Consider the following 27894-nt stretch of genomic DNA (forward strand, 5'->3'; position numbering starts at 1 on the left):
GAGAACTACACCCCTATCTTTTTTGGATTGCATGCATGTCTTCTAGCCCCAAGGCCTTAGATCCTGGCACAAAAATTTCCTAATGTGGCCATAGCTTTTAAGGGTTATTTGATGAATTATAGTGTCAAAGGCCCCAAAGAGAAGTCTCACTGAGAAACCTATAACAATCTACAAATATTTGAAGAACTGCCATGTGGAAAAGGAAGTAGCCATTTTTTTATTGTCCTGTTACTGCGAAGCAACAAGAAAAGTCCTTCTATCAAGCTTTCTAACCATAAAATTGATAGTCTTCAAAATTAGTCAGCTACTCTCACTGGTATAGAGATTCTTAACGTGTGATGCAGACCCTTATGGAACCATGAAGATGTTCAGGAAGTTCTTGACATTATGCGCAAAATGGTGCAGTTGTGCATTTGTTCATTTTTCTGGGCTTAGGGGGCGTGGATTACATCAGCTTCTCAAAGGGGCTCAGGATATAAAAAAGTCTGCAAAAGAACACATGAAATCAGCCTGCATGACCATTTGTCAGGAGTGCTAGAGAGAAGATAATCACTCTAAGGTCAATATTTATAATTCAATGGTTACAGATAATATAAGCAAAACTTTTATGCAGTGTGTGTTCAATCCTCTAATCCTTCAGCAATTATTTACAGGTTGTTCATCAAATAATTTGCTCAGAGTGGTGGGTTGGAGGGAGCATCTATTTTAACTCCCCCTTTATGGGGAGAGATAATGTGATGTACTTTTTTCCAATGCTTTCCCACAGTGTTCGGTAGAAACTGCTACATGAAGTGGAGGCTCCATTAATAAACTGAATAAGAGGATGCAGTCTAGAACAAAGAATGGCAGCCCACAACACATGAGAAGAACCCGGACCCCAGACGGCAACCCAAGTTGAAGATCAGAGGGCAGAGTGCAAGTGTGAGGCTGTGAGCTGAACTGCTCTGGGTGTGGATAAATATAGCAGTGAAGGGCAAACAGAACGGACACTTTGTAATTTGACCCTTGGAGATTTGGAGTGGATCCTTGGATGCTCTGTCCCCCACCCATACCCCAAACATTCAGACCCTGGGTAATGAGTTAGCATGCAAACTGTCCTTTTGGAGGACATATCAGTTAAGAGCTGAAACAAGCTTAGAGCTCTTTGCACTTATCTGATTTCTGCACAAATGCAGAGTTTGGCATTTAAAGTTGGTGTGTGCCCACTGGGAGAACCCAGCCATTGTGTCCTGGCATCAAAACTTCTCCTTTGAAATGAGGATAGTGTGTAAACTCATCCCTTAAGAGCTTTGTAGATCTCTTACATTTGTTTCTGGGGCCTGTTTGAATTTGTTCTTTAAAAGAGGCTGCTTAGAGAAAATTCCCGGCACCAGTGTAATGAAAAGGGATATCATTAATTTCTTCCTTTGAAAAGGAAGTGTTCCTTTGGGACCATTGATCTTGGTGTATATTAGGTCAGACAAGCCCAGCCTAGTGTCTGGGTTTACCAGCTGTTCTAACTACCCACCGCCAAGCAGCCTAACAGACCCTCTGCACAGCAGAGAAAGGAAACGGAGCTCTGAGTCGGTGGGAGCTCTAAATAGTCCTTATACCATTTAGGCGGATTACTGAAACATGACTCCTTCCCATTACACAAATTGCCAGACACAGAAAATACCAACAAATTAGTCCCACGCTTTTTAAATGTGGTAAAGTTCCAAGGTGATAAACTCTTAAGACTCATGGTGGCATCGAGAAAAAAACCAATGCAGTTTGTAGAAATCTTAGCACACTCCATAAGACTTGACAATTTGAATAGAAGGAAGGAGGGAGTTGTTAACTTGAAAATTAAGTGCTTTCATAAGTGATTCTCATTTCAGGAGGGAGAAATGGCAGCGGCAGCAGCTGAACATTTATTAGGTGCCTTACATATGCCAGGCTCTATTCTCATGCATTAAGCCCATAATCTGGCGTCTTATTTTTGAAGGACAAAGTTCTGACCCAGAGTTCCCTCAAAGCTGCCAGAGCGTCTCCAACACTCACAGGCGTGCACACACACACACACACACACACACACACACTCACACACATCCTAGGAACACAGATCACAGAGCAGGAAAGTTCAGTGTAATAAAAGGCTTAAATACTAGCAAAGCAGTGGAAATAATGGGCAAAATGTGGACAGGTTTGGGGTGGTGGGCAGAGCTCAGGAAGGCTTTGGTTTAGGATAGAGTACAGTGACTTGCAGGTGATCAGGAGACCGCTGTGGACTGTTCTGAGTTGGGAGGAAAACTGTGGACTCATTTAAACTCAATTGTTTATCTTGAACTTCTCCCTCCTGTCATTATCCCAACTTCATATTCACAGTTTTATAAAAAATGTATCTGTTCCCTTTTTTAAATCACAAGTAATTTTAATCTAAATCCAGCAGCAGTCTGAGCTAAACAAAACACTTACACCTAATGCCAATAATCCCCCAGGCATGGCTTTATGTCCCTTATTTTGCCTTCTTGCCTTTGAGCCTAATCAGGATAGAGCCCATGAAGTCCTAAACTCTGGCCAGGAACAAACAGTCAAATAACTTGAGTGTAATGCGGCAGACTTCAGAGTCTACAACTGAACATACAGCTAAGTGTTCATCCCCTTGAGGTTTCTATTTTTCTCTGTTGCTCTGAAGAGCAAAGAGGAAAATACATTTAAGAGGCTAAAATGGCCATCCAAAGTGCCATCAAGAATGATCTGGGCCCTGAGAGCTGGTCCAGAGGCATCACTTCCTTGATTTCTCCCTAGAACACAGCTCTGGGTTGGGTTCTAGCTCTGGGTTGACCAACTGGGACTCAGTTTTCTCATCTGTGAAATGAGAAGGTTGAGCAAAAGGATCTCAACCAGATGCTCAGCGACACAAGAATGGATTCATAAAATGGGATATTGTACAGCATTGAAAACAAACACGTTAATCTTAAAATATTATGTTAAGAAAAAAAGAAGAAGAAAAAGCTAGAAACCAAAGAATATATACTGTGTGATTCCAGTTATACAAAGCTGAAAAGCAGGCAAAATGGAACTATGATATTTAGGATGCATACTTAGGGGGTGACCTCGAGGGAGGAGGAGGAGAGTCATCAGGAAAGGGTAGCAGAAGGCTTCTGAGGTGCTGCAAGTTCTCTCTTCTGATCTCAGCTGTAATTGTGCAGGGACTTTATAATAATTCATTATGCTGTCCATCTCTTTTTTAAACTTTTTTTTTTTTCTGTCAGCATGTTACATTTCAGAATTTAAAACTAGGTTAAAAACAAAACAACCACAATCTGATATCTCTCATGTGTGAGCTTTTCCTGGTGTGAAGAGGGAACAGGCAGAGGTCCAGAAACATCTTTCACTCTTTGCCTGGCTGGTTCTTGATCCCCCTTCAGTTCTCAGCTTTGGTGTCAGCCCACTGACCCTTCTCTGCTCCCATGAGACCACGAAGGTATCCCTGTCGTGGAACAACTCCAGGGGTCACCAAGGCTCGATCTTACTGACACCCTGGCCGAAGGAGATTTGATTTTAGGTTTACTTATCCATTTCTCCCTAGGAATGTAAACCCACAGGGCAAGCCTGGATCTTGCTGCATTATATACCACCAGCACCCAATATAGCACCCGCCACTTAATAACTGCTCAGTAAACATCAGCTGACAGAGTACCTGAATGAAAGAGTAATAAAGGTGCATTTCACTCTCTCCCAGCCCTCTTTGAACTTAAACCGACAATTTCTCTCTTGCTAAGTACAGTTTTTACTGGAAGCAGACAACCCCAGAATCTTCCTGGTCATTCTAGAAGTTCTAGTTACTTAAAAGAGAGTCAAATAAAAATGAAAACAGAGAAAAATCTTACCATAGTTCTGCAAACAGTTGTATAACCACAGTGTTTTCCCCCTCATTTAATTTTGGACTATGTCTCTCTTGCCTCCCTATACCACTTAGAATTGATTACATTTAATTTAGGGAACACACTCATGTCACGGTCCTCACATATTCAATTACTGAACAACCAATCACCTTGTTCCTCTCAGGCTGTTTCCTTTTCTGGGAAAGGGAGTGGGTGCTATACTAAGATGAGAGCCAGGTTTATTTAAAAACATTTTTCTCCCTGATTATATACATAAAAAATTCATTACTGCTCCACAAAACACACTGTTAAGAGAGTGAAAAGACAAGCCCCAGACTGGGAGAAATATTTGCAAAACACATATCTCACACAGGACCGGTATCCGAAATATGCAAAGAACTCTTAAACCCTCCAAATAAGAAAACGAACAACACAATTTAAAAACGGGCAAAAGATGTGAACAGACACTTCACCAAAGAAGTTATACAGATAGCAAATAAGCATATGAAAAGATGCTCCACATCAGGGAAATACAAATTAAAACAACAATGAGATACCACTGCACACCTATTAAAATGGCAAAAAGCCAGAACACTGACAACACCAAATGCTGGTGAGGATGAGGAACAACAGGAACTCTCATTCATTGCTGGTAGGAATGCAAAATGGTGTAGTCATTTTGGAAGACAGTTTGGCAGTTTCTTATAAAACTAAACAGGTACTCTTATCATATTATCTAGCAATCACACATTTTGGTATTTACCCAAAGGAGCTGAAAACTTATGTCCACACAAAAAAGTTTATAACAGCTTTATTCATAATTGCCAAAACTTGGAAGCAACCAAGATGTCCTTCAGTAGATGAATGGGTGAACAAATTGTGGTACGTCCATATAATAGATTATTTTCAGCAATGAAAAGAAATAAACTATCAAACCATGTAAAGACATGGAGGAATCTTAAATGCATATTGCTAATGGAAAGAAGTCAATCTGAAAAGGCTATATACTGATGTATAATATGTGTGATTCCAACTTTATGACATTCTGGAAATGGCAAAACTATGAAGACAGTTAAAAAAAAAAAAAGAAATCAGTGGTTGCCAGGAGCCTAAGGAAAAAGAGGAAGGGATGAATAGGTGGAGCACAGGGGACTGTTAGGCAAATAAAACTATTCTGTTTGACACTGCAATGATGGATACATGTCATTACATATTTGTCAAAACTCACAGACTGTACGACACAAAGAGTGAACCTTAATGTGAATTATGGACCTTGTTAATAATAATAGGTCAATATTGGCTCATCATTGTGAACAAACAAGCCACACTAATGCAAGATGTTAATAACAGGGGAAACTGGGGGGAGAGGGAGAGGTAAGGGAGTATATGGGAACTCAATACTTTGCGCTCAGCTTTTCTAAAAACCCAAAACTATTAAAGTATTAATTTAAAAAGAACTCAAAAAATTTATTACTCCCAATCTTGGAAAACAAATAAAAGTAAAAAAGAAAAATCACTCCACGCCTACTACACAACTATGTTTCATTTTAAAGTTGAAAAGAATCCTTTAAAATGAAAGAAATGAGGCAGCCAAGGTTAACAGGGAATTTGTGCTGTTTCAAATACATCGAGTAAGAAAAGAACGTAAAAACAAAATTCCTCTCGGCACGTTTTACAGCCATGCCATCAACGTCCAATTCTGAAAGCCAAGCACCCCAACTTGACTCACACATGCCCCCACCCCTGCCCTGCGCTGTTTGGCAGCTACGCTCCTGACATCCTGGGTCAACGCCAGAACCTAACTTGGCATCAGCAAAGACGGCATCCTGACCTAATGCACTCAGGAAAGCACTGTAAAAGTTTCTGCTGAACCCTCCTCGGAAATGTTTGCAGTAACAATCTAAGCAGAAATAATGTCCCAAAACTATCCAACTTTGTAACAGGCTTTAATGAGCTGCAAGAATGAGAACAGGCTGTCACAAGGCTGTCCCTGAGCTATGTGACCTTAAGAATTGTGGCTGACAAATGACCTCATGGCTTCTACCTACCAGCCCTCACGGTGGCAGCCACTTTCCCCTCCAGCCTCAACTCCTCCAACGGAGCCCAAATCTCATGGACTCAGCTGGCTGAGCGGTGGATGCAGTGCTGACCTATGTGGACTGCACCCCTTCTTCCTTATCCTCCACACCCCCAAATTTCAGGGAGAATGCTTTGCCAAAAGGAATCTTTGCCTCTTGGTAGGTACTGTATACGGTTCCTGTAGAAAGCCACAATTTTGCACAGGAGCCTCAGCTGGCGTAAACTGCCATGACTGCAATTGACGACCCAAGCACTCTGCATTCTCCAAAATTACAAAATTAAGCAAGACCCAGACAAAATCTAGTAAAATGAGGAAAGCCTTTTAAACAGAATAGGGAAGGTGTGTGATTAATATAAATGGGGCTATGTTAGAAATTAAATTTGGGATTAGGAGAACTATAGTGTCTCCTCTTTCTCCTTCCATTCCTCTGCCTCATGCCTTCAAGCCTCAAACCATGCATTCCTTATGTTGGCCTTGCCTAAATTCTTTTGCAAAAAGCCAGGACACAAACATTATGGCAATGACATACATATTAGAGATACAAGCAAATATTCAGACCTGGTAGGGTTTTGAGCACTTTTGCCTTGCGGGAGGCTAGCAGAGGCAGTAGAGTTTATAAAATAGAAATATCTTTTAAAGGGAGTAATTTCTAATAATTTTAGAAATTGAGACACTTTTGAAAGTCTGGAACACTCCCCTCTTCCTCCTCTATAGCAAAGTTACAAGTAAATGAAACTTTGTTCTTGACAGCTTCCTGAGAATTTAATGAGACCACTTGAGATAAATGTGGACACGCAATATGTTACCAAACTTGCTTCGGAAAATAACAGCTGCAAAGACCCAGCTATTAGAATTGCATTTGTCTCTTAAGTGTCTTAGTTCACTGCTGGGGCTGTGTTTGGCATACAGTAGGTGCTTGATAAGTGTCTGTTAAGTGAAGAATAGAAAACCATATATATAAAGTTCACTTTTTCTGATTCAATAGAGTATCATAGAGATAGGGGATGTGGTTCTCAAAGGGCAGTCCCCCAACGAGCAGCACCGCATCACCTGGGAACATGATAAAAATACAAATCCCCCCTCTCCCATACCCCACACAAAATCAGAAACTATGGAATGGGCCAACAACTTGTGTTTTCACAAGTGCTCTGGGTGATACTGACATTCCTGAAGTTTGAGAATCACCGGCCTAAAAAAGACCCTTTAACAAAGAGGTGTGTTATTCTACCCCCCGTACTAAAGGTAAGAATTCTAGGCCCGTAATTCCTTTACCATCTCACTGAGAAAAGTCCTGAGACCGAGGCTTCAGGATGAGGGTTTATGGTGAATTCCGTGGCACCCAGGCAGGAAGAAAGGATGGATCAGCCATATGGGAGCCAAAAAGAGCAGGGATTCGAAACACCAGAGACGACCCATATGTGAGGGCACAAGAGTGGCCTCTAAGCCTTGTGTGTGGCTTTCTGCCACGGCACTGGGTGCGGGACAGGGAGGCCCCAGTAGCCTTGCCTCCATAGGGTCTGGCTTCCATGTGCTTTCCCGACAGGGATTATGTTGCCTTTGAGTCTCTGTTGTAGGAACACGCTCTCCCTGTCAAATGGGCGACATCTGAGCCCTTTATGATCACAGTGGTTGTGGTTTGGCAAGCTGCTTGTATCCCCTTCCAAACACAGGCGGCAGTGTGAGGTGATTCTGTAGCACAGATCCAAGGCTCAGTCTTGCCTGATACCGTGATCTAATTAAAAAAACTAGTTCTTGGCCCAATCAAGTTCAACTTCCAGTATTATTATAGGATGACCAACTTGTCCCAGTTTGCCTGGGGAGTTCCGAAAATCCACATCTTGGAAAACCTTCAGTCCTGGGAAAATTGAGATGTTTGGCCACCCTAAGGATTAAGAGTTCCAAGGATAAAATACAGCCCACGTTTGCTTTCTGATAGCTGAACTTCTGCCAAGATCAACAAAATTTAGTGATGAGCAGTGAGGAAGGCAAAGGCAAATAACAAAGTAGAAGGCATTAGAGAAGTAAGTGGGTAAAAGAAAGGGTGTGTGATTTGTTCAGCAAATCTGAAGAAAGATCTGAAACCAGATCACTAAAGCCCCAAATTAGACGCTCTGGCAGGGGCAGACCCTGACACTGCACGCTGCCACTGCGACCCCCTTGGGAGGCTGGTACAATACCACCTGCTCCCCAGCTCCCTAAAAATGTACTAGCCTCCATCTTTAAAAAGCCATGTAGTTAAAGTTACTCTTAGCAAATGCAATGACTTTTTGACCTTCAAAAAGAATACGAATAATTTATACTACCTGAAGACGGGAAGATGATAACCAAGATAACCTACTACCTCATGTAGGTGAGGTATCACAGGAAACCCAGGGCCAGGCAATGACGGTCCTTGAACAAGCAGGTCACAAACTTAAACTAAGCTTGTATACTTCACACTAAGAAAATACAGGTAAAGCACCTAGTATGTGCCCAAAGTCGATACCTACTACATCTGTGGCAGTTCCCTTTCTTTCATTCATTGGGATTTCCTCACATCCCCCACTCAGATCCTCTTTTTTATTGATAAAATGCAGAAAAAAATGCTTAAAACCTGTTCTGTTTTAGGCCACGACCAAGGAGAAAAAGAGAGAAGGTGGAAGGAAAGTATGTTACAAAAAATGAGCACATTAACAATAATAGCAGGAAACACCAGCTTCGTGTTGAGAGAGAAGAAAGTTAAAATAATTAGGCACATTAAGTAAAAATCATAATGGCTGAGGGTCATTTAATGCACGGGTAGGTGGTCCCATTTCACAATGGTCTCCAAGGATCTCTGCGTTACAGCCAGTGTGACAACTGTTGTTAATAATCATGTCCCGAGACACTGAGAATAAGGAGAACTGTCCAGTACACTTAATATGAAAGGGAGTTGTAGGTTTTAGAAAGTTTCAGCTGTCTGAAAATTGTAACTTACATAGAATATCTCATACATTGATAGTGTCCGTAGTCTATCCTCAACCCAGTCGCTCCCAATTCACTGAGTTTATACCCTTGCTACTCAAAATGTGGACAATATCAGCAACACCTGGAAGCTCCTTAGCACTGAGGAATCTCAGGAGCCACCCAGAGCTGCTGAATCAGAATCTTCATTTTAACCAGATCCCCAGGGTGTTCGTTAGGCCCTATATCAGCTGGCTCCTCACCTCCTATGATACTCTTCCTTGCTCTCACCCGGGCTTCCTTCTACTCTTCACATTTTCCACGCACGCTCTCTCCTCAGGGCATCTGCCTCGGCTGTTTCCTTTGCCTGTAATGCTCTTCTCCTAGATATCCACATGGCTAATTAGCTCACCACCTTCAAGCCTTCTCAGTGCAGCCCACCCTGACCACCCTATTTAAAAGTAAACCGTCCTCCCAATCTCTTGCTGTATTTTCTCCCCTATAACACTTTGCCTTTCTAACATCCCATACAACTGACTCATGGAATATGCTTATTGTTTATTGTCCCTCTGCTAGAATGTAGCATCATGAGGACAGGACTTTTTGACCGTGTTGTTCCCTGATGTATCACACATGCCCGGAACAGTGCTACTGAAGTGTGGTCTGCAGGCTGACTCTTGCTACTGGTCCCAACTATCAATAGATCACTAAAGAAATTTAGAGTAATTTAAGTTAGAGCAAGAAATTTTGAAAAGTTTAGATCAATTTGATACAGACACCACACCTATATGTGTGATTATTTACCTAGTAATTCATTTTTACTATATTTCACAGAAGTATCAGACTGTGCACATTAGATATTAAAACACCCAACCCAAAACTGGTCTTTTGAAACTGTTTTGAGAGGCACTGGCCCAGGAAAGTTCCTGGCACTTAGTAAGTGTTAATAAATGTTTGCTGAATAAATAAATAGAAGAACAGATGGTTAACGAATAAATTTTGGGGCTTCCCTGGTGGCGCAGTGGTTAAGAATCCGCCTGCCAATGCAGGGGACACGGGTTCAAGCCCTGGTCCGGGAAGATCCCACATGCCGCAGAGCAGCTAAGCCCGTGCACCACAACTACTGAGCCTGGGCTCTAGTGCCCGTGAACCACAACTACTGGAGCCTGCAAGCCTAGAAGCCTGTCCTCTACAAGAGAAGCCACCGCAATGAGAAGCCCGCGCACCGCAACGAAAAGTAGCCCGTGCTCGCCGCGACTAGAGAAAGCCCGCGTGCAGCAAGGAAGACCCAACGCAGCCAAAACTAAATAAATAAAATAAATTAATTAATTAAAAAAAAAAAAAGAGTAAATTTTTACATAGTAAAGCCAGATTGGGTCTGTATATATGCCTGTCAGTACAATTAAATAATTTCTGCTTGGATCAGTGGCAAAGTGATCCGTACTATGAACTTCCTGGGTATACTGTGCTTTCCTCTCCCGTGTGAGGAATGAGTCGATCTCAAATGGATCAGTTAAGGGCCTTTCTGAGATTCTCTGACTGAGGGGCAGAAGACAGCCTTTGTCCGAGCCCCAAATCTGCGCTCTTTCGCCTGCCTGCTCTAAGCAGAGATGGCCTGATTAAGCAACTTTAGATTTACTCCCTGCCTCCCCCTACCCCCATATCCTCCAGACCCCTTTATGAAACAGTGAAGTTAGCACTCACGGCAAGGTAGAAGGCAAAATCACTGGGTGTTGGTGTTTTCTTAAAACTGAAAAGGTCATAATATTCTCAGGCTTTCACAGAAACATGGATTGAAATAACAGGTCATTTAAGGCAAAGAATTAAACATAAAGGTACAACTGGCTAAAATGTCTCTTGCAGAATAAATATACTCTTAGTTTTGCAGCTTATCACCTTGAAAACGTAAACAAAACTGGAAAACTTTTGTTCTTCAATCCACCTTTGTTGCCTTCTAAGGTCAGGAGGAATCTGATTTATAAATGCTTTTTCCTGCCCAAGCCTTCCTTCCCTCTCCCCCTGCTCAGAACAACAACAGCAAGAAAATGAAACGACTTGGATCTTTTTAACTTGTTCCACTGGTATGCTCTACCTATTTGGGGGTGCCTAAGAGATCTTTTATTTTGTTCCAGGATTATTAAAAATACGGTTTAAAACTTTCTCTGACGCATTTACTCAAGAGTTTCATTTCATTCTTGCTTCCACTATATTTCATCACAGCTTTGGATGCTCAAGAATTCAATTTAGGAACCTAGGCTAGGTTGCAAGGAGAGAATTCAGAAAGAAAAGATAGGACCCCAGAGAGTTTAAAATCTAGTAGATGCATGAAAATAACTGTAATACAAGGCAGAATGCAATAAGTACTAAAGGAAAGTCAAAGGGCTCAGAGGAAGCCATTGTGGACTCTGAAGAACGGAGAGGACTCAGAATGAACAGTAAAGGAGGACAGGTGGGGCAAGGGAGCAGCACGAACAAAATCACAGAGGAGAGAAAGAACACACTGGGCATGCGTGGAGGAGAGAGAGTGGTTCGGATATTCTGAAGCACAGAATAAGGGAGAGAGATCAGCGGACGATAGAGCTAGAAAGGAAGATTAGGACCAGAACAGAAACAGCCTTGTATGTCATGCCAAGAAGTTTAGAGATGATGTTGGAACAATGGGGAGCCACTGAAGATTATAGTGGAAGAGAATGTTATGATCAGGGTATGCTTTAGAAAAGCTCCTCAGATATCCGTGCATGAGGGAAGTTGAAGGAGGAAAAGAATGGAAGCAGGAAGACCACTTAGGATACTGTTTACAAGAGTTTAAGGAGAAGTCATGGTAGTGGTGGCAGACCCAACAGAAAACCATCTAGATTGGAAGGAAGGAGCAACTGTGACAGGAAAGTGCATATGAACCATTTACAGCAAATCACATGTGAAACTTATTAAAAAGTTTGACTTTTGGGGATCCTTTTCTAAATAGAAAGGGAAAGATGATTATAATCCAACAAGTCTCCTTAGTAGTTAATTTAAAATACAATATATTTTTACTCCTCCTAAACTATACCACCAAAACTTAATGCCTTACAGTAAGAACTTTATTTCTCTACCCATTTTTTATACTTAATTTGCATTTATATAATATCAATAGCAGTAAATACCACTGTAGCATCTGACACAATAATGTACCCTTACTATGAACCAGACACCATGCTGTGCCCTTTACTTCTACTAGCTTATTTAATCCTCAGTACAACCCTTTGGCTATGAACTACCATTTCCCTAATTTTATATGTGTAGTTATTGAGGCAAGGAGTTGTTACATAGCTTTATTAACACTACACAGAAAGCAGAAATTTGAATACAGGCAGGTCTGACTCCAGAATCTGTGCCTTTGGCTACTCAACCATGCTTTAAAATTTTCTTTTTACGTGTATTTTAAAGTAGAATGCTAAAAGAGAACAAAGACCGGATGGGACACATGGAAAACAAATAGCAAGATGATAGATATAAACCAAAATATATCAACAATCTCATTAGATGTAAGTGGTCTAAATATCCCAATTAAAAGGTAGAAATTGTCTGTTTGGATAGAGAAAAATGCCAACCAAATTCGCGCATAATGGATTCTGTCCCACCACACGATCTTTTTCCTCAATTTTCTTTTTTGCACTACTCCTACCCCTACCTCATGTGGCCTTATTCCTAAACACTATCTGGCTGTGGGGAAATTAGTCCATTGGACAGTTTTATCATTTTTGGCATATTCATTTAAAAGGTTCTGCTATAATACACTAATCCTCTCTCATCTCTCTTGAAGAGTTTGCTTTGTATGAACTGAAGGTCCTAACACATTTATTACGCATTTCCCACTTCATATTTTACTACTTTGTCACTGAAAAACAGACTAAGAAGAAAATTTGAGAAACCTAAGAAACTACTGCATATTTCAGAAAAATAAATGAGGTCAATAGTAAGTGTAGTATTAGTATTTTAAGTCGAAAAGATTTTTTCCTTTGGAATGATCCACCTTGTGCTTAGTATTTCCTGGTTCATAAACATTTCTTATGATCATGCTTCTATTTTATCTTCCAAAAGTATTGATTATAGCCATACATATGGCCCCAAACTGACTTTTTACCATATTCTGTAGCGAATAATTTAGAAAAGGGGCCAAAAATTCTATTTTCCATAAGAGTGTGGCAAGATGTCTACATTCTTGCTGAAAGAACAGCTGTGTTGCCAAAACGACAGAACTTCTCTCTAAATCCATAGTCTTTACCAAGCCCTAGATTTTGACCCTGAACTATCTGCTCCACTGAAAGCTGGTCAATTGTTTATCTTTCCTTTAAGAAAATAAAGTTTTTTTAAAAATATGGAACGCTTCACAAATTTGCGTGTCATCCTTGTGCAGGGGCCATGCTAATCTTCTCTGTACCGTTCCAATTTTAGTATACGTGCTGCCGAAGCGAGCACTAGAAAATAAAGTTTTAAAGCAGTTTCCTAATTTGAGGTTCTTACAAGTAAAGGGAAAAGTATGGCCTTTGATATTCATTTTCTTCCTTCAAAAAAGTAAACTTCAGTGGCACAGGTGGGCGATAAACTACTACTTCTAATGCAAGTTTTGTTTCCAGTCTTTATGGCTTCCCAAACCTGAACTTTCTGCTAACATTAGGTTATACTACTATCTGCCTTCTACACAGTCCTGCCTAAACAACTCATTAAAAAGTACAAAAGCATGCAAATGGTAGAAACAGCTTGCAATTCAAAATGTTCTTCTTACCAGATTTTGCAGGGGCTCCCCTCGAGGGACTCAGTCCTGGGCGATCTGGAGCAGCATGGCATGTCTGAGAAGAGAGAGACTCAGTCCCAGAAACTGAGTGCTTCAGAAAGACCCAGTAAGAGAAACATTATTTTTATCCTCTGATGAGGCAGCCTTAGAACTTGGCTTCCATTTAACTAAGGGACCCTTAACCTCAATGGTACTAGGGAAAAATCTAAGTGTATTGGGGTCATGTGGTTAGTTGCACGTGTCTTGCAGTAGAACTGAGTAGAGGTCCTCTCCTTGGGGCAATTAGCTGCAAAGTCTCAGCACCTTTTGCTTCATCCATTTATTTCTTCCTCTGAACAAGCCAACCTAGCCCCCTCTTAAATTAATTATAGTCCATGTAGAAAACAGCTATGTGCTGATTTTCTCCTATACTAATTTTTATCCCTAAGAAAGAAAAAAGAAAACCTATAGGAAGGTATTAATCTACTTAACATTTCTAAGTATATCATCCAAAGGATTTTGTTTTTTTAATCTTACATATGCTCAGCAGAGTTACTGGCAAAAACTGTACATTTTCTTCATTTCATCCTTTCAACATCAAATAGTAGGCAGTAAAAATTGGATCAGACTTCAAAGCCTGCTGTGGGCTCCAAGTCACAGAGAGACGCCTCCATTTCACATATTGAATTCGAGCAGGATATCAAAGTGCTACCAAAGAACCTCAGGTCCTTACTCAAAAAGAGGCTCTAACATCTGTAGAGAGTGGAGTGCACAGACAAATCACCTCAGGGAGCAGCTAGCATTTATTCTCAGCAGCAAACTCCCAGGCTTTTGATTCTCTCTTCACTGTACCTCCCTGTCTCTCTGCTGAACCAAAATTCTTTAGCAAGCTGGGCTTTTGTCTCAAAGCCTTCAAACTATCACTAACAGTTCATGTTTGGATGGCCTGACCAAGCCACCATAGACAGGCACCACGACCTCGGACTTGGATGAGTCTGTAATAAGGATACAGTTACTTCAGAATCAAGATGTCCTTCTACCTTATTTGAATGTCCTGCGAAGACATCACACCCTTCTGAAGAACTCTGGGCTTGTGAATGCCTAAAAATAAAAATAATAATAATTTTTAGAAGGCCTGAAAATGATAATTAAAAAAAAAACTTAAAGAGGGTTGCTTTCCTCCAAAAATGGGTCAGAAAATACTCTTTAAATAAGATTCCATTGTTTTCCATTCCAGTCCTTGGTTAGAAGGATATGGTCAACTTAAGGAAATGCATCCTACCAGGTGCTGCTCATACACCCACAGTCAGCCTGAGATGCTAAGACCCAAGAAACTGCCCCTTTTAAAGTTGTGTGATCCAATCCAGTTTACTATTGGCGTTCACAGACTTTACCAAGTAGCCAACCAAGTTGATGCTAAGGCTCTACTTCCCACCCAGCACATTAATCACGTTGTTAAATAATTCAAAATAGATCCTGTAGTCAAATAAGTTTGGGAAATGCTGAACTGTACATAGTTTAAGAGGTTTCCTTACTGCAGAATGATCTTTCGCAATCACAATATGCATTTATGGGTTTCTAAAGTGGGGTGTATGGGGGGAGAATTCAGTTTCCTTAACTACTGTAACCGAGAAATTTAAAAAGTGATAACCTATTAATATCTAGTAATGTTTCATGGAGCAAAGTTTGGAAAAATCAACTGTGCTGTGCCCCAATTTCCAGAAATTGGAACACACTGTATAAAAGTGTGATGATTATAACTCACTGTTATATAAACAGACTCTTACAACTCCTTTCATATGGAACCCAGGAATGTGGAAAGCACTGACTAGGGGAAGGGAAGTCTGGATTCTAACTCCTGCCTCAAGATCCCTGATCTTCCTCTCTGGTCTCTGTCTCTGTCTCTCTTATACACACACATGCATGCGTGCGCATGCGCACGCACGCACACACACACACACACACACACACACACACAATTGGGTAAATTTCTGTAGTATTCTGGGTTCTAGTTTTCCTCATCTATAAAATTAAGGGATTGAAATAAGTTATTCCTAAGGGCTCTTCTAGTTCCACATTTAAAATCTTATTCTTTACTTAAACTGACAATTTCATGTTTTGAATTTCTGTGAATGGTTCATTGGTATTACCTTCAAAATGCATCTATATACATTATAAACAATATACCCATTTAAAAAATATCACATCAGTACCTGGGGAGAGGAGACTATGATGAATATAAATATATATTTATTTGTGTGTGTATAATTGTTTATCGTATGTCTCCCACTATGAAACGTAAGTTCCAAGAAGGCGGGGACTAGGTCTGCTTTATTCTGTACTCTATATTAGCACCTAACCCTGTGCCTGGTACACTGTAAGTGCTCAATAAATATTTGACAACTTGAATGAATGAAAGGGCTAGGGGACACCCAAAATATGGGCCATGAAGAATACCCTTTACATTAAAATTAAATTAAGTAGCATTTATATAGCACTTCATATTTTTAAAAATGCTTTTATATATCTAATAAGAATTTCACAACCATTTGAGCTAAGTGCTTTAACTGTCCCTATTATATAGCTGAAGAAACTGTAGTTCAGAGAGGGCAAGGGATCTGCCCAGGGATCATGGCACGCACCTGGCAGAGCTAAGACACTGACCCCTGTTAGTTTGACTCCAAATCCTCTGCTCTTCCTCTGAACAGTGACACCCCCCTCTCCAATGCCCTTGGGTCTCTGTGCATTGGCCCAAGGAACTCATTCCTGTCAGCTTAGGCAGGTCTCAGTGGCAGTGGGACACCTATAGCACAGGTGGATTCAGTTCTTCTAGGAGTCCTGGTGGGCTTTGGAGAAAATCTAAGGAAGAGAGTTTAGCTGTTGAATTACCATGGGGTCTCCAATTTCTGCCTTTCCTGCACCTACAAGAAAATGAAACCTCTTAAGAACTCCTCTTGCTTGCATGGCTTTTCAGGTCCCAAGGTCAGTGCAGATACCCTCCAACAATACACTGGCAGTCAGCTCATCGGTTTGACTACCTTCTCATTCAAGCCTTTGGGAGAATCTAAGGCATCTCAATATAATTTTTACATGTGTTACACGGTTTTAAAAGGCGGATGCAGGATGGGTAGTGCCCAAAGGCAAATAGATGAGAAAATACTTGACTAAACAAAGTTAGGCAGGTTTCTTTCCTAAGAGGATTTCCAGAACCTTTAACTTAATAATATGCACAGTGAAACCTTAAGAGTGGGAGAGAACAGGCAGCATTCCCCAGACGTTACCCTAACAATGGAACCCTCCCCTGGAGCATGTCCGAGGCCCTGGTTCTTATAACATGCCTTAGAAAACACTAACCTGAGCAGCCCTTACTTGAAACAAGTTCCAATTTGCCTTTTAAAAAAGGGTTAAGTCAATTTTCTTCAAAAGTCTAACTGCCTCAACTCCTTTGCAGCAAATTTATCAGATATGTTGTCATTTGCCTCAGGGACTTGAGCCTGGCAACAAGTGGATAATGCTTTGCAAGCTGTCACCACCAAAATAAGGAAAAGCACAATGAAAAAATATCCAATGCTTATTGCCTGCACACATGCCACCAGGCCATGGTCAAAGCATGGATACATGGTTATCTCATCTAATACTTCTAACAACCATGTGGATTGGTTCTATTTTTATACCCGTTTTACAGGTGAGGAAATTAAGACTCAAGAAGCTAATGACTTGTTTCATGTCATAACTAGTAAATAGTGCAGCATAAAACCTGCCTACATAGAAAAGGAGACTCCAAGGGAAATTATTGATTCAGATATGAATTATAGGTTACTGATAAAACCTTAGACAAATGATTGATGGTGAATAGGACATTCATATGGTGCCAAAGTACCACCGTACAGATTCCTTCTTTAGGTCACAAGGGGAGCAGCAAGGGAACTGCATATGGGAGAAATCAGGTTACCATCTCAATCCAGTGCAAATCTTAGCACCACTAATGCCCAGACAATATTGTCTTGTGATGTGAGGCAATATGAAATATTTGACATCACCCAGGATATTTATATTTTTTCTTTTAGTCAAAACATTTAACTTTAATCTAATCCAAGTTTTAGATCTAACTTACAGTTTACCCCAAACACAAGGTGTAGAGGGGAAAAGCTAGGACTGCAAAGAATCAAGCAGACAAATATAGAAGGTGAGTTATTTTATGGAATAATTGGCTCATTCTCTTAACAAGTCAGTGCCATGAAAAAAGGGAGTATTGTATATTAATAGAGATTTAGGGAAATAACAAGTTGATGTAATGTCCTAGATTAGATCTTGGCTTGGACAAACAGGTGTAAAGGACAATTCTTAGAACAATTGGGAAATTTTGATTGGTATTAGATGATATTAAGGAATTATTCATTTTAAAGCATGGTATTATTATTTTGAACCTGCAGGAGAAATTTTTTGAAATCACACTGTTCTCAGCCTCTGTAAGGAATCTGATGCTAAATGACAGAAGCAATACATTTGGTTATCAAAGGGTGGTGAATAGGAGGCAGTTGTCTCTCTAGAAATGATTCACTGCATATTTCTAGGGCTCCTGTAGCCTCTCAGAAGTCATGACTAAAGTCTTAAGCGGATTACCTCCAGGGCTTGGCCACTCTGCTGCTTTACTGCAGTCACTGAATTGTGGGTTCTTGGGGAGACGAAAATTCTCCGTCACCACTGAAAACCCTTCTGCTGGGCCTCTGCCTGAAAAGCCCCCCAGACGAAAGTCACGCTGAATTCCCTTTTCTTAACCCCCAATCCCGGTGCGACCGGGTGGGAGGCAGGGGTAAGGCTGGCTCCTGAGCACAGGGCTGCCAGGAACGCCCCAGCACCTCTCTCGTGCAGCGAAGACCCGTGCGGCCAGCTGGCTTCGTCATGCTGGGCTGGCAGCACTAGGTGCAGTCACCTTGTTCCAAAACTGGGTCTCAGCTTTGCAGCCTCCAAAAGTCAGTTTGCCAGTTCGTTGAGGGCTAATGATTTTTTCGAGAGCCGAGTTGTACTAACCAAACTCAGAAGAGTCATATTTGAAAAGTAGAATGCCAGTGTGTGATTTTACAGTGAATACAATAATCTGGACTATACTTTCCCCCTCACTAGTTGGGCTGATACACTCTGGAGACCAAATTACACATAAGAATGAAAACAAAGGAAGCAGGGTGCTCTTCCAGGATCTGACCAATCAGGTCTTGTAACTGGCCTTTTTCAACTTTAGGGTTAGAATCAGTAACTTTTTTCTTGGACACGAATAGAGACACGCTACCCTTTGACTCTCCATTTTCTAAGCTTCATTTAAATTTCTTTGCACAGTTTTTATTAACTTTGATAAAACTGGCAAGATTGTGTGTTATCTTTTATCAATTATAATTTAGAATGGCTTCTAGACAAACTGAGAAATCCATTAGTCATCCACAAATGAAAGCCATTAGTCATTCACTTGCAAGCACAATCTAATTTCAAAACAGGATAGGTTGCAGCTTATTCACTGTGGATTGATTTTTCTTAGCTTCCCGCTGTGTCCAGATTTGGGAGTAGTTCTCATTGTAAACTCATGTCTTACTTGGTAGCCCTGGGAGAAAGGCTAATCAGCATAACCAAGCAAATTTGTTCCTGCCTCTTCAACAGCTCTGAAAAAAATCTGTACATGGAGCTTTTAATACAAAGAGGTCATTTCTTTTTCCCAAGAATCAGCAGCCAATCCACCCTGCAAAAGATATGCTCAGACCAAGATATTTTAACACAGTAGGAGGCCCATGAATCTTGAGGGAGGCAGGTTTCAGACAAATAAGTCATACAACTTTCCTTCTGGAAGTTATTACCATGAAAGATAATAGAAAACATAAACACCTTTAGAAATGGTTTCAATAAGTTCAAGTTCTGAAGGTAAATTAAGACATTTAAGGGATGACATCAGAGAAGAGGACACTGCCCTGTGTAAAAGATCCTGTGCTAACCTGAGTGCTAACAAGGTTTCTATATGAACTGGCCGTAGGCTGAACTGGCAACTCAAGCATACTTATTTAGCTCTTATATGGAATCTGAATATTTTAAGGGTTGAGGGTATAAACGTGGAACAACACCCAGATCTGAATATACCCACACTGTCACTATGTATCAACTCTTTCCTGATTTATATCAGCTAGGTGTGATTGCATATTCTTCTTACTGCTTATATTTATTTAAATAGCTTTGAAGGCACAGGAGATTGGAAGATAATGTTTTAAGAACACAGATTATTGTGTTAAGTTCGAAGGCACCCAAAGTGTATAAGTTAATGCATCTTTTATTACAAAAACTGAAAAGTTAGGATTTCTAGAATGCTTTGTTGTTTTCTATTCACCACCACCACCTAAGTATTTGCAAAGCACACACTAAATCCCCCCAGGGTTGTATTCATACTTCTGTGCTTTTAGCTGCAATGTCATTTCCTCTCTTGCCCACCTGGCCACTGCATCCGTACCCTTTAGCTCAGGGGGTCGGCTCCTCTGAAGAGCCTTTCCTGTCCCATCCCCATCCCGGCCACCTCTTCCACTCGGGGCAGAGTTGGAGGCTCCTTGGTGTGTTCCCACAGTCTACCGAGCATAACCACACTGAAAACTTGGTTCTGTAACTGACTCATCTGGTACCACATCTTGACCAATTAAAAGTGCAAATCATCTACCGAAGGCAAGCTTCATCAAATTTTGATCAAGGGAGGGAAAGTGAAGAGCAAGTACCATAATTCACTTGGCTTTTGAGATATCACAGTTCTTCTTATTCCTGTGCTCATCGGTGTTATCTTTTCTTCTCTATTTTTTATTTGATGAAAATGCTCTAAACTCCCAAGAGGTCTGAATATTCACCAATCACTAATCAATGAAAGTGTAGCAATATCTGACTTTCTGCCCAAAGTAAATGACTAAAAGAACTGGTGGTAAAATGTTTCCTTTTTTTCCCTCTGTCTGATTAAAGTTTTTTTCTGATTAAAAAATAATATATATTCACTGTTATACTATATAAAATACAAATATTCAAGGAGAAGAAAATAAAATTCTGGGAGAATCTCAACGCCCAGATATAATATCTTTCTGTATATATTTTCAGATGCTTTTCTATGTATAATATACATTTAAAAAAATAATGGCTCATGATATATTTGCCATTTTAACTTACCTTTTGTATTATGAGCATCTTCCCATACATTTGTGTGGAATACAACATATGTAAGTGTGCACATATGTCATATTTATGGTTGTACAATATTACATTGGTTGATTATCATAAATGATTTAAGTAATCTCTTTTTTTGGATTTTTAAGTTGTTTCCAGTTTTATGATATTATAAATAATGGGTCATTAAAGATATGTGCATATAGTTATGAGTACCCATACAAATTTGACTAGGATAAATCTAAATTTAAGGCTATTAGGTTAAAGGGTGAACAAATTTTCTGTTTTAAAGCTTTTGAATTGTATCATCAAATTCTCCTTTAAGAAGCAACAAAAATGAACACTCATGACCATAAGACTATGAAAGGACCCATTTGCCATATCACCAACACTGGGTATTATCAGTCTTTTTAATCTTTGCTTACCTCTCTAGCCAAAAAAAAAAAAAAAAAGTGGTAACTCATGATTATTTTAATTGGCATTTCTTGATTTCTAAAGAGGGAAAACATTATTCCCGGGCTTTAATATATGGTATGAAGGAAATACAAAGAGTATAGGAGAAATGAAAGCAATAATCATGCAAAATAAGATCACCATCGCAGTAGGAAAAAAGGGAAACAAAAAGGAATGACGACAGCTTTTGTATTATTTTTTTCTCATTGGGTTTGGCTACTTGGTAACTTTTCTGTTTTGAGTGCATACCCTGTATCTCACCCCAAGTCAGTGTCATTACCGAATGAGTTGAATGCAAGTTATACTTAAATTTATGGATATTTGTTTGATCTTGGACACAATTATTCTAACTTTTAGAACATGGCTCAAGGAGAAATTCAACAAAAGGGCTCAAAAAGGCTGATAAATGTTTCATAATGCCATTGCTGTAAGTTAGCACTACTAGTTTATGTACTTATGCTAATTTCCCAAATCCCACTGAGCCCTTTAAATTTGATCACATTTGTTTGCCTCACTGTTTTTCCCCAACCATGAGCCCATACAGCCTTAATTTGCCACTTCTTGTATCCTCATTTCTTTTTTTCTCTCCTTTACTATTTTATTGCAGGCAGCTGTCACTGTGTGAAGTCTAAGGTAAGAGCAGAAGGCTTTTCTTCATTCTGCTGAGAATGTTCGCCTTATTGGAAAAAAAGGACACTCAGTGGAGAGCCCTTAAAGTAACCTAAACTTAAAGTAACCCATAAAGCTTACTTCAGTTCTTTGCCAGCAACCAAGGGAGCCAAGAGAAAACCCGACCTCAGGGCTGGGGATGCAATTAAGATGCAGTAGTAAGGAAGAGCACGTGACCCAAAGGACTGCATGGCCATGGGCTGAGGGCCACAGCACAGCCAGAAGAGCTGACCATTCAATCCTCGCATCCACACTAGAAATGGAGATCCTACCAGGGTCTCCATTTCACAGCTGAAGCTTGGGCTGTTTGAGGAACCTGCCCAGGAGGTACCCAGATACGCAGATACAAACCCAGATCCTGTGGACACAGAGCGTGTGCTCTCAGCCTCCAGTGCCATTTCGTTACTGGTCTCTTCCAGATATTCACTCAATCATATTTGGGATCTTAATAAATGACACCTGGGGTGACAAACATTTAACTCTAGAAAACCTACCAGGAGGCAGATTAAATTAAATCCAGACTAGGTCTAGAGGTAATACTTAACCCCTGACCTGCTGACCTTTTACTCACCTTATGTCTATGGACTAATATTAAGATTATACACATCTGTGCCACACTCAAGGCTCTAATTTGGTGGCAAGCCTTCTTGAGATTCTCTATGATTATAAGAATGGATATTACATTGTGCAATATAGGGTCCGCGACAGCCTCCCAGACATCATTCATTCATTCCACAAATATTTATTGAGCCCTTTTAATTTGTCTCCTACTGTTTTGGAGGATACAGCAGTGAACAGGAAATCTAAGATGCCTATGCTCATAAGAACCTACATTCTAGCGGGGAAGGTAGATAATAAATGAAAAAATAAGTACATATGTTAGCATGTTCAATAGAAGTAAGGGCCAAAGAAGAAAATTAAAGCAGGGAAGGGGTATAGGAAGTGCTGGTGGCAGGCTCTGCGATTTTAGATGAAGTGGGTACAGTAGATGATATGTGAGTAAAGACCTTAGTAAATAAATGGGAATTGATGTCTTTGAATGCGTTTTCAACTGAAAGCACCTAACGGGTAAAAAACTTTATATGTTATGGCACATAGAGGTCAGAGGACTGATGTAAACACTGGGTAAAAGTTTAGCAACACACTTTATGATATATATATATTCATGATATATACATACATATTCATGATATATTAGTTCCCAAGCACTTGGGCTAGTGTTGCCATATAAAATACAGGACACCCAGTTAAATTTGAATTCCAGGTACAAGGTGAATAGTTTTTTTAGCATAAAAATTTTCAAGTACTTCATGGGACATACTTACGCTAAAAAGAAATTTGTTGTTTATATAAAGTTCAAATTTCTGTGGGTATCCTGCATCTTCATTTGCCAAAGGTGGCAACTCTAACTTGGGCAAATCAGCACCTCAGCTTCTTCATCGGCAAAATATGAATAAAAACTCTTGCCAAACTGGGGCAAAAAGATTAATTTGTCCTTTCTGGCAGAATAAAATGAAAATATAAGACAACAGGATTTTAAGAGAATTAAATTGAGAGGTATAAATGGTCAGAATTTAGAAATAAAATGCACACTCAGCAAAGTGTTATACTTACTGCACTTCTGAAAGACAAATCCCTGAACTTGGACACTTCAGGCTCGGCAGGGTGGAGAATGACAATGACAGTTATCTGGAGTGGCTTCCACTCTGTCACAAGGTAACTTGTGGGTTGAGTTACAGTTTTAGCACTTTAAAGAGTGGATTAGGCCAGGCATAGGCTTGTGGAGGCAAAGGAAACTTCAGAGACCGGTTACTGTATATTTTTTTCATGTTGTAAGTGGGGAAACTGAGGCCCAGAGGGGTGATAGGACTTGTCCAGGTGAGTCAGAGGAAGAGATGGGTCTAACATCCACGTTTCTTGGATGATGCTCTTGTCGCCAGCACAGCCCCAAAGATAATATTTAATCCAGTTTTCCCCCTTTAATTCTGAACGCAGTGTTCATTTCGGGGAAGGAGAAGCAAGAAGCCCTGAAATAAGTGCAGGATGAGCGTGGCACTAAGTGATGAGACCCAAAGACAGATGAGGGCGGGGGCGTGAGGGTAGAGGAGAAACACTTTAGGGAGTTTTGAAAAAATGAAGTGAAAAAGCCTGAACAAGATTGTGTGCAGCAGGTGCTGACCAGTCGGCGAGGTCACAGGGGAGAAGCTCGAGGACAGACCCTGAGCAGTGCCATGCTGATGTGGACAGACATGGAGGTGTGGATGGGGAGGGATCAGTTTCTAAAGAGAAAGTGGCTGATGGACTGCCCTGTCTAAATGAGGGAAGTAGCACTGTCTTACTTTTTTCATTTTAACATTTTATTTTGACCTAATTTCATATTTATAGAAAAGATGCAAGACTAGTATAAGGAATTCTGTATATTCCTCAGCAGGTTCTCCAAATATTAGCAATGTATACATTTGCTTTATCCTCTCTGTCTTTCTTTTGGTATATGTATACTGATAACCATACACACATACAAATACATAAAATTTTTTCTGAAGCATTTGAGAGTCAGTTGCACCTGATATTCCTTTATCCCTAAATACTTCAGTGTGTGTTTCTTAAAAGCAAGGGCACTCGCCTATATGACAATAGTGCAATGATCAAAGTCAGGAAATTAATGTTACTATAATGCTATTATCCAATGTGTAGATTATACTCAGATGTTGCCTATTGTCTCAATGATGTCTTCTACAGAAAAAGAGAATTCTGGATCATACATTGCATTCAGTTGTCATGTTCCTTTAATCTCCTTTCATCTGGAACAGTTCCTCAGTCACCCTTTGCATTTGATTTTGAAGCCCACAGGTCAGTCATTTTGGAAGAAGTCCCTTTGTTTGGTTTATCTGCTGTTTCCTCATGATTAAATTCAGGTTACGCATATTTGGCAGGAAATCCACAGAAGTGATGTTGTGTTCTTCTCAGTGCGTCCTATCAGGAGGCACATGCTGTCAATTTGTCTGATTACTGGTGATGCTAACTTCCATCACTTGGTTAAGGTGGTGTCTGCCACATTTCTCCCACTGACCTTTTGTAATTAATAAGCATCTTATGGAGATTTACTCTAAGACTATGCAAATTGCTTGTTACTCCTTAAGCTTTCACTTACCAGTTTTAGCATCCATTGAAGATTCCTGCCTGAAACAATGATTATTTTGGTAGCTGCCAAATGGTGATTTTATGCCTTCATCATTCCTTTTACATTTATTATTTCACATCTTACTGCAAGGAAAAGCCTACTCTGTTTTTTTTTCCTTCCTCCCCCACTTCCCTTCCTTCCTCTCTCTCTCCCTTCCTTCCTTTCTTCTTTCCTTCATTTCCTCCTTCCTTCTGTCAATGTGGATTCATGAATTCTTACTGTATTCAATATATTATATTCTTTTATTATCATTATTTACTTTGATACTGAAATTGTCCTCAGTTTGGCACTGGCTTAATTTTAAAGGGTTGGGATTAACAGACTTCAAAATGAGGACTTTGGAAAGGAATGTATAACACTAGGGTTTACATAAAGAAAGGTGTATGCCTCCGAAATAACAATAGTAACTCTCCCTATTACTACTATTCATGAGTGCTTTTTGTGTGTCAGATGAAATGCCGTGTGCTTTGTATGTGTTCTCTCGTTTAACTTTCATGACCTGGTGAGGTAGTCATTATGCCATTTTTATCTTCCATTTAAAGATGAGGAAACAGAGGCTCTGAGAACATAAGTAAGTTCATCAAGATCTTACCCTTAGTAGTAGCAGGTCTAGTGGAGTCCAGGGCCCCTGCTCTCAACCACCAGGCAACCCTACAAATAGGTGTGGAAACCTTCAGGAAAGGAAAAGGTCTTAGAAGCAAGGCTGCACTATTACTGAGGGTAGCTGGACATTTGTTCCAGGATCTATAGAGTCATCTGAACTTTATGCATTTTTACAAATGGGGCATTTGGAAACTGCCTACAAGTCTGTCATTAGTCTAGAAACTTCCCTAACCTGCACTGTGGAAAGTATCCAACCCTGCCTAAAATCCAGGGAGGAAAGCATAAATAAAGTGCTCATTTGTGCCAATGTCAGCTGACACAGTTCGAGAAAGACATGAGTTGGCCAACTCACCCAGGGAGGCATTCCCATGGGTCAAGACAAGTGAAAGCCAGATTCAGGCAGAGAAGAGAAACCTAAGGGAACAGCAGAGCAAGGATTCTTAAGAAATTAAGTATCTATTCAACGACGGAGCTCCCAGGTGAAGACAGTGCTGTGGAGCTCTCCCCCCACCCCCAGGCTAACATACTAGATCCTTCTTCCTGCAACAATACCAGAACCTCCATCACCACCACACCACCACTTTTATTATCACATTTCAGATTCTATGGGAATGAGCTTGGGTGAAAGAAATATGGTGCATGCTAGTGAAACTAATTCAAACAACCATCCTGCCCTAGAGGGAAAAGCACAACTGAATCTGAGAATGACACCTTTACCCTCCCAGGAGGAACAAACTAAAAATAAAAGACAACAAGGTGCTTCCTGCCAGTCAGTAAATCCAATAAGCAAAGAAGATGCCTCAACCTGGCGCTGGGCAGTTAAGTCAGCCTGACTCCCTCCACCGGAGAATGGCCATGTGGTTCTCAGAGCCGACAGCTGCCAAGCAGAACCCCTCAGATTAACCCATAGGTGGTGTTGAACCACTTCCCATTAAGATATTTGCAAAGCAAACAAAAATGATAGCCCCATTCTGAGTGCTGGGAGCCGGCCAGGAGCGCTGGCTGTTCTTGTTGACACAAAGAGCTCTCCAGGGAGGGTCTGGGCCAGAGCGCGGAAGGCCACTCCTGCCTGCGTCTCCAGACTGTGTTGATCTTAGGCCATTAGAATCTTGGTATCAGGGACTGTTTATTATCTAATTTCCCAATCACAGCAGTTGCTAGAGCTCTGTTTCACCAGAGCTCTCTATTCCTCTCTGTCTCTCTGACCTACACCATTCAGATGAAAAGAAAAAACTCAACTCTCCTCCTGTTATGTCTACTCATCAAGGAGACAAGTCTGAGAAGTTACTAAGATGCACACAGAGAGTGTGGCATTACCACTGTCAACAGCTTCTGTGGCAAACACTCATTCAGGTTCCTTCTGAATTTAAAGCGACCGGAGCAATGCTAATGGGAAATATGCTGGCATATTTGTGTCCTACAGGTAGGAACAGACTGCTGTTTAGTTCACAAAATACACTTGGAACTGAAACACTAATATTTTTTCCTTCTAACCCAGAAAAGAAAATGAAATAAAGTTAAAGAGGCTGTGGACATGTGCAAAGTTAATATTCTTTCAACCTGAAGGATTATAGTCTCAGTTTCTTTAAGTGTTCATAATGAAGTGCTTTCATACAGAATTCATTTTTTACACAAATATTGTTTCCTGCAATATTTTCAACTTGAGCAAGTTTTCTTTTCTCAAGTTTCTTTCCTTTCACAATAGCCTCAATATGAAAAGGTATTTTTGTCAAAAATTCATTCTGAGCTTGAATATAGCAAAGGTCTTGATGAGGATACAAGCACAGTAGATACCAGAGATGTGTTGAATTTCTAGAATTCCCTACACTCACAAAAAGAGTAATGTAGGAAGGGAACAAGGGATGGCGAAATGGTCAGAAGAATTTGTCAGAGTTTGTCTTTACTGGAAATTGTCCTTTAGATCGGAAAGCAGAACTTTAGAGATAGAGGTATTAATTCTATAAGGAGAGAGATGAAGAAAGAGAGAGAGAGAAGCAAGGAAAGAAAGACAGAAGGAAAGGGAGAGAGCTAAAGAGAGGTTGAGATTACTTTAGAAAAAGCAGAGGCATTAGCATATTAAAAAATTGACTTTTTATAAATAAGAGAACTGCTTGACATTTACAGTATAAAGTTAGAAAGCAGTTTTTTAGACGATATCATTCAGTTTTAGATGATGTTTCTCCAAATAAAAGTAAATGTTGCTGGACCCAAG

General features: G+C 40.3%; 1 protein-coding gene across 1 annotated transcript in view; it reads right to left on the bottom strand.

The window, feature by feature from the left end:
- Positions 1–27894, bottom strand: part of MYO3B (myosin IIIB) — a 442582-nt gene that overhangs the window by 65955 nt on the left and 348733 nt on the right. Inside the window, exons 30-31 of the mRNA XM_082395388.1 lie at positions 14644–14704; positions 13616–13679 (exon numbers count right to left, since the gene is read on the bottom strand). Of these exons, the coding sequence (XP_082251514.1) occupies positions 13616–13679; positions 14644–14704 (125 nt within the window). The remainder of the gene's footprint in view (positions 1–13615; positions 13680–14643; positions 14705–27894) is intronic.

This window comes from Balaenoptera borealis (genome assembly GCF_965194805.1).
Source record: "Balaenoptera borealis genome assembly, chromosome: 6".
Taxonomy (NCBI): domain Eukaryota; kingdom Metazoa; phylum Chordata; class Mammalia; order Artiodactyla; family Balaenopteridae; genus Balaenoptera; species Balaenoptera borealis.